General features: G+C 39.9%; 1 protein-coding gene across 1 annotated transcript; it reads left to right on the top strand.

Annotated features, from left to right (window-relative positions):
- The first annotated feature begins 508 nt into the window (after nucleotides 1-508).
- Nucleotides 509-5,613, top strand: LOC135577204 (uncharacterized). The gene is given in 1 exon segment (XM_065045101.1): nucleotides 509-5,613. A coding segment is annotated over 1 exon segment (3,225 nt). The 5' UTR covers nucleotides 509-536; the 3' UTR covers nucleotides 3,762-5,613.
- Nucleotides 5,614-7,695: the final 2,082 nt, after the last annotated feature.

The following is a 7,695-nucleotide window of genomic DNA, read 5'->3' as shown; positions in this document are numbered from 1 at the left end:
GTCGACGTGGCTCGTGGAGTGCCCAAGGAACTCCCCTGAGACCCCTCATGAGGCTTGGCATAAATCAATGTGCTTATTGTAAGCAAGAAGGACACTGGAAAAATGAATGCCTGGCTAGGAGCCCCGTGGGTCAGATGTCCAATGCGACGGGAAATGCGGTACAGACTATGGTGTTAGGGGAATACAGTAACAACAGCTGACTATATGAAGGCACGGAAGTGAAAACCCAGAATAAGGAGCCCTTAGTGACAATACAAGTGGGAGACCGGGATGTAAGATTTTTAGTAGATACTGGGGCTACTTACTCTGTATTAAATTCCTTACAGGGGGCAGTGGGTCACAGAGCTACAACAATTGTTGGTGCCACAGGGAAGGAGGAAGTATGGCCATTCCTGCAACCTTTGGATTTGTGTTTTGGAGAAAAGGAGCTAACCCACGAGTTCTTATATGTTCCAGATTGTCCAGTTTCTCTTTTAGGATGAGATTTGCTGACCAAATTAGATGCCACAATAACATTTGAGGATGGAAATTTGGTAATGAAAGTTCCAGAGTCAAAGGTAGGACAAATTTTACTATTAAAGGAAAATCCAATTGTGAAAATACCACAGGCAATAGAGGATGCAGTGATTCCCACGGTATGGGAAACTGACATACCTGGGAAGTCAAAGGCAGCTAAACCTGTGAAAGTAGCGCTGAAGGAAGGTGCTGAACCGGTACGATTAAGACAGTACCCATTGAAATTGGAAGCCAGATTAGGAATAGTATCTTTAACTGAGAAGTTTTTGAAATATGGAATTCTAGAGGAATGTGAATCAGAATATAATACTCCAATTTTTCCAGTAAAGAAACCTGATGGTAGCTATCGACTAGTCCAAGACTTATGAGCAATAAACCAGATCACTAAGGACATACATCCAGTAGTTGCAAATCCGTATACCTTGTTAACATCTGTGAAAGAGAAATATAAATGGTTTACAGTACTTGATTTAAAAGATGCCTTCTTCTGCATACCCCTTGACCAGGAAAGCAAAAAGCTATTCGCTTTCGAATGGGAGAACCCACACAACGGGAGAAAAGCCCAATTAACCTGGACACGCCTTCCACAAGGATTTAAGAATAGTCCAACTATCTTCGGAAATCAACTAGCCAAAGAACTTGAGGAGTGGACTACGAGAGGCTATATCGGAATTCCTCGACAATGGTATTTGTTGCTGCAATATGTGGATGATATTCTGATTGCTGCTGAGACCCAAGAACTTTGCATACAGGTAACAATTGGAATATTGAATCAATTAGGAATGAATGGATATAAAGTGTCAAAAAATAAAGCTCAGATTGCATCCACAACTGTGATCTATCTAGGATGCGAGCTTTCTCAAGGACAGCGAAGACTAGGTATAAACCGTGTACATGCTATCTGTGCGATCTCAGAACCGCGTAACTTACATGAATTAAGATCTTTTCTAGGAATGGCAGGATGGTGTAGGCTCTGGATCATGGACTATGGACTTATTGCCAAACCTTTATACGAGGCACAGAAAAATAAGACCTTGGTGTGGGAAAGACCACAACAAGAAGCTTTTCGGAAATTGAAACAGGCTTTAATGCAAGCGCCTGCTTTGGGCCTACCTGATCTGAGTAAAGACTTCCAGTTATTTGTACATGAACGACAGAGACTTGCTCTAGGGGTATTAACCCAACGGCTGGGATCTTGGAAAAGGCCCGTAGGTTATTTCTCTAAACAACTTGACCCGGTAAGTGCTGGATGGCCGGCGTGCTTGCGGGCGGTGGCTGCTACCGTGATATTAATTCAGGAAGTCCGGAAACTGACTATGGGGAAAAAGATTGAAGTGTTTGTATCCCACATGGTGACTACTGTATTAGAACAAAAGGGGGGCCATTGGCTTTCCCCAAGTAGAATGATGAAATATCAGGCAATTTTAACAGAGCAGGATGATGTTATCCTAAAAACAACTAACCTAATGAATCCAGCTGTGTTTTTAAGCGCAGAGACTGAAGAAGAAAATCTGGAACATGATTGTGTGGAGGTCATTGAATATACCCACGCAAGTCGACCTGACCTGAAAGATACCCCGTTGGAGAAGACGGATTGGGAGCTTTTTATTGATGGCAGTAGTTTTGTGGAAAGCGGAGTGCGGTATGCAGGATACGCGATTACTACTGCCAAAACAGCAATTGAAGCTAAATCCCTACCACCAAACACATCAGCACAGAAAGCTGAGTTGATAGCCCTAACTAGGGCATTAGAGCTCAGTGAGGACAAAAGGGTCAATATTTGGACTGACTCAAAATATGCATTCGGGGTTGTTCATGTACATGGAGCTCTTTGGAAAGAGCGTGGACTACTCTCCTCCCAAGGAACAAACATCAAGTACCAAAAAGAAATATTGAACTTGATTAATGCCGTTCAAAAGCCATCACTGGTTGCCATCATGCACTGTAAAGCTCATCAGAGTGGGACATCAACAATTATTGAAGGAAACCGACTTGCTGATCAAACAGCCCGATCAGTGGCACGACGAGTCTGGATGATGGTGGGTCTTGTCTCCCAAAAGGTAAGAGCAATTGATTTATTACCTACACCTTCAGAGGCAGCTGAATATTCTACAGAAGATGAGAAATTGGCAAGACTAGTAAAAGCCGTCAAGGATAATTCTGGATGGTATGTAACCACCAACGGACAAATTGTGGTCCCAATCACAATTATGAGAGGGATACTTCAGGCGGAGCACCAGAAGTGTCATTGGGGTGCAGAAGCATTGGTAACTTATCTAAGAAAACAAATTATCTCGGTCCAGATGTTAACAATGGCAAAATCTATCACAGCTAAGTGTGAAATTTGCTTGAGAAATAATCCTTTAGTTCGAAGAAAAGTAGATATGGGAAAAATTAGGACAGGTGTACAACCAGGGGATTGTTGGCAGATAGATTATGTGGAACTCCCCAAAACTCGAGGATTCAGATATCTGCTAGTTGGGGTATGCACCTTTTCAGGATGGCCAGAAGCCTTCCCTTGTCGCACCAACCAGGCACAAGAAACTGTAAAATGGTTACTGAAGGAAATAATCCCTAGATTTGGAGTACCATTGGGAATATCATCTGATAGGGGACCGCATTTTATTGCTCAAGTGGTAAAGGAAGTCAGTAGATGTTTGGGAATTAAATGGGAATTACATACCCCATGGAGACCCCAGTCTAGTGGCCAGGTGGAGAAAATAAATCAGACGTTAAAACGACAACTTAGCAAAATTTGCCAGGAAGCAAAAATTCAGTGGCCCCAGGCCTTACCAATAGCGTTATTGAGAATTAGGATTAAACCTAGGAGTGGAATGTCCGTAAGCCCATACGAAATTCTGTATGGCAAACCATATGAAGCACCTGATCTGAATCCAAGTGTACATGTAAAAGGTAATCAGGATGTGTACAATTATGTGTTGTCTCTTGGCAGGACATTGAATCGACTCAGATCTGTATTAGTGTGGAATCGCCCACTAGCACTTGAGAATCCGGTACATGATATAGAACCTGGAGACACGGTGTATATAAAGACTTGGAGAGAAGATCCTTTAAAAGAACGTTGGGACGGACCTTATCAAGTACTTTTAACTACATTTACCGCAATCAAGGTTGCTGAAATAGACTCCTGGATACATTACACCCGAGTGAAGAAAGTCCCAAAACGGTGGCAATCACAATTAGTGGGTCCAACCACACTTAAAATCACAAAGCAGGATGTCTAACTCTTGTTACCGTTTTGTTTTTGTAGTAGTTTATGTACCCAGACTGTATGCCACACTGATTTGCAAAGTCACTGGAGAACAATTATGTAAAACACGAAGGGCTGTAGGAGATAGTGACGATACTCAAATGCCACAAGTAGTACAGAGTGTACAGAATCAGGCAGAGAATCTGATGATAGGACTAATTCGAGATTTTGCACAAACCCAAAATGTCAGTAGCATCACTGCTTGTCTTCCCATCCCGAAATCAGCTGAAGATCCGGTACAGTGGGGAATAATATCTACGACCTTACCAGAAGTAAATAAGACTGGTAAGATAGTGTGTGAGTCCCATACTAAAATAGAGCAAGTACCAATTGAACAACAGACAAAAGAGCTTGTTAAGAATGCCATGATAAAGAGAGGTGACTGCTTGAAGTTGCCAGGAGCAACATTTGTAAAGATAGGACGATTTCATAATATTGGGTATTGCACGTATGAAAAGTGGACCACCAAAACAGTATATGAAAAGGTTGAGCGAGCCTATTGGGAATGTAAAGATCAGGATAATCAGAACATAACTGAATCATGGGACAACATGTGGACAATGAGTATAGTACAGCAATATCAATATAGCGAAGCATTTCCATGGTGTATACGATGGACCAATGTAACAAGAGGAGTAACAGTACCATGGTGGAATTGCTCTCAGGTAATGACCTGCCAGACAGATGTGAAAGAAATACCTCTGTCCATCATTAAAGTTGCAGTAATCGCAGGTTGCATTTGCCAGAAACAATTGGATCCAAAGGAAGCAGTCAAAATAGGCATTGAGGGAGATAAGATAGATTGTAGAGGAACTATAGGTAGTGTGGGACATTTGGTTTGGGCCTTAAGTGATGGAACTTGGACAACACATTTGCCGATAGCAGGACCTGTAAGGGAGGCTACTTTGGGGTTACCAACCCTATGTCCCATTTGGAAGAGGTCACCCCTGAAGAACAGGCAGGAACTCCTACAAGTTAGGCACAAGCGAGAGATAGATGAAGATGATGTGTGGCACGAGACATCAGGTAGTGTTAAATTCGGCTGGGCATTAGAATCTTTCTTTGCACCAATCGCAGCCTATAGAAACAGAGAAATGATTGACAGATTAATTGGACAGATGGATCGATTGGCAAGGGTAACCAAAAAGGGTTTTCGAGAATTCAATATACAATTGCAAGCTACGACCAAAATGACTTTGCAGAACAGAATGGCACTTGACATAATGTTGCTAAAAGAAAATGGGGTTTGTGGATATTTAAAAGATAGGGTTGATCATTGCTGCATTCATATCCTAAACGTAACCTCTGAAGTGGAAAAAGATATTTCCCAATTAACCCAAACAGAAAAAGAACTGCAAGCGGAAAAACAAGATGTAGAGCAGAGCTGGGTTGGGGCCTTGCTAGGCAAATTGAACCTGAACCTGGGAGGATGGGTACATTCGTTATTGGAGAGTTTATTTTTGCTTGCCATTATAGTTGCTCTTTTCTTTTTGCTCTATGCTTGTATTAAGCATCAAATAAGTCAATCAAAGGCAAGGAACGACCGCATCTTTACTGTCCTTAGCAGATCCACTTTTGACAACCCTCCAGCTTATAAGGAAAATATAATGTAGTGAAAATGCATTGTCTAGGAATAGAAAAGCATTTTCAAAGGGGGGAAATGTTATAGTTGAATTGAATTTTGTGGGCTGTGTTTTGATTCTGTAGACCGTATCCAAGATTCTTAGCTTTGATACTGTATCCAGGTTCAGAATGTGCATTCAAGCATGATTTTATATAATTATACCCTATTCTTGAAATTGACATAGATTTATGACATATTCTTTAGAACAAGTAACTTAAACCATACCCTATTCTTAAGATTGATATAGATTTATGATATATTCTTTAAAACAGGTAAAAACAGGTAACTTAGAAATAACTGATAAACATGCGAATGTTACTTAGCATTGCTTAGATAGATAATTTGTGTTAGAATAGGTGTGGGATATGCTAATGGTTGTCAGGAATTGTAATGCATATGTATGTGATCAAATTGTATAAATATGGTGTAGTCTGAATCAGTGGCTGAAGCCAGCTTTGGGTGCGAACCCCTGGTTTCCCAGCGCTGAAATAAAGCACCGCATATAACTGCACCTGTGGTTATGTGTCTTGAATGCTAACAACTCCTTAGCTGAATTAACTCCTTATACTACTATATACAATATATAGTAATAGATTTGTGGAAAAACTTATTTTGCAAAATGCATGAAAGTGATGTTCTTAAATGTTTCTAAAACAGAATTTCAGTCCAACCCTTTGGTGTAGTTGATATGATATTGTTACCTGTGACCTACAGGAATCACAACAACTTTAAACTTTTTTTTTTTTTTTGTAGCCCTACCTGAACCCATTCTTCCATCCCTCCAAAAAAATTACCCAGAAGTATTTCTTATTAATTTACTGCATCATATATATTTATGAAGCTCTTTATCTAAAATATGTGAATTCTTAAATATCTAATAAGTGTGAAAAAGGTTACTTGCTGCTTTTGATCATTTCTTTAGTAAAAATTGTTATATATGAGATTTCACACACAGCTGGAAATGAGTGCTAATGAGAGCTGCTGACCTAATTCTCTCTATGCTGGACTGAAAATATCCTTGTCATCTGTAACTTTCTGATTCTTATTTCTGAATATGTTAAGTCTGTTGTTTCCATCCACCTGTGGTGTTTCAGAATTCCATACCTTCCCACAGCTGTTGAGATGCTTAATATTTCTGGGTGCAGAGAGTGAATGATATATGTTTTACTAAGGAGACTTTTGAGACCTCACAAAATTTGGCCTCACTCTAACAAGAAAACACCTTTTGAGGACTTTGCTGTTATGTCCAGATCATGCTCTGAGTTCCAGAGAACTCTGTAAATTGGTACACTTTGATCCTCTGCAGAATTAGGACTGAAATTCGTAAGCCTTAATCTAAGGAAGTTTACCTAGAAAGAACAGCTACCCTCTTAAATGTTTGTCTGGGGACAAAAGAGCTATCGCTGAATAGTTCTATGCTATAACTAATTTAGATAAATACCTAATTCCTTCTTCCTTACCTTCCCTTTCATGTGTCACTTGTTAATTTTTTTCTTTATTCACAGTTGCTATGGTTTGATGTCCCTGTCTATGGTTGGGTTTTTTACTGTTGCTGATAATTGTGCTGGGGGTAGTAGCATCAGAAAGCCTTTCTTTCTTTCTTTTACTTCCTATAATGTTGAAAATGGGAATAATTGATGACACTGTACATCAGGGAGAAAATACTGTGGTGTCAGCCATCTTGAGTAATTAGAATAATCGAGATGCAGAAGAGAGCTTCGAGGTGTAGTAAACCTATTTTTGCAGTGTTCATATTTTACTTCAGTGTAAGAAATGAGTTACCATGAAATCCTTAAAAGAAAACATCGCTAGAGCATGCACTACATGTGGAATAATTAAGCTAAATCCATATGGCCTGTGGCAATTCATGAACTAATTGCACTTTTTGCATGCTTAAGCCTGATTCTGAGAGATTTTCACATATAGTATTTTCCTTCAGTAATCTCTGCAGATAAGGGAATGGTCTTTGTCCTAAAAGTTCCTCCCGAGTACCTATTGTTTCAGCTGGCAAGGTGCTATTTGCTAAACAGGTAAATTAGAAACTGCTGGAGGATATCCTCCCTATGCGGGACACTAAATGCATCCTTTACTACTCATCTGTATAATGAGTTGTTAATCTTCTCATATATAAAAGAGGTCTATTTAGTAAATATCTTTTAGACTAAATAAGTTGTTTCTGGTTTGCCTGTGCAAACTAGCAAGGAAGGTCTTGCACAAATGTAGGAAAAATACCTAATTTGACTTTCCTAGTTTGAGTGCTTCTGAACATAGAGTCAAGAGCAGA

The sequence above is a fragment of the Columba livia genome, chromosome W (genome assembly GCF_036013475.1).
Source record: "Columba livia isolate bColLiv1 breed racing homer chromosome W, bColLiv1.pat.W.v2, whole genome shotgun sequence".
In the NCBI taxonomy this organism is placed as follows: domain Eukaryota; kingdom Metazoa; phylum Chordata; class Aves; order Columbiformes; family Columbidae; genus Columba; species Columba livia.
This window is presented reverse-complemented; position numbering and strand designations above follow the sequence as displayed.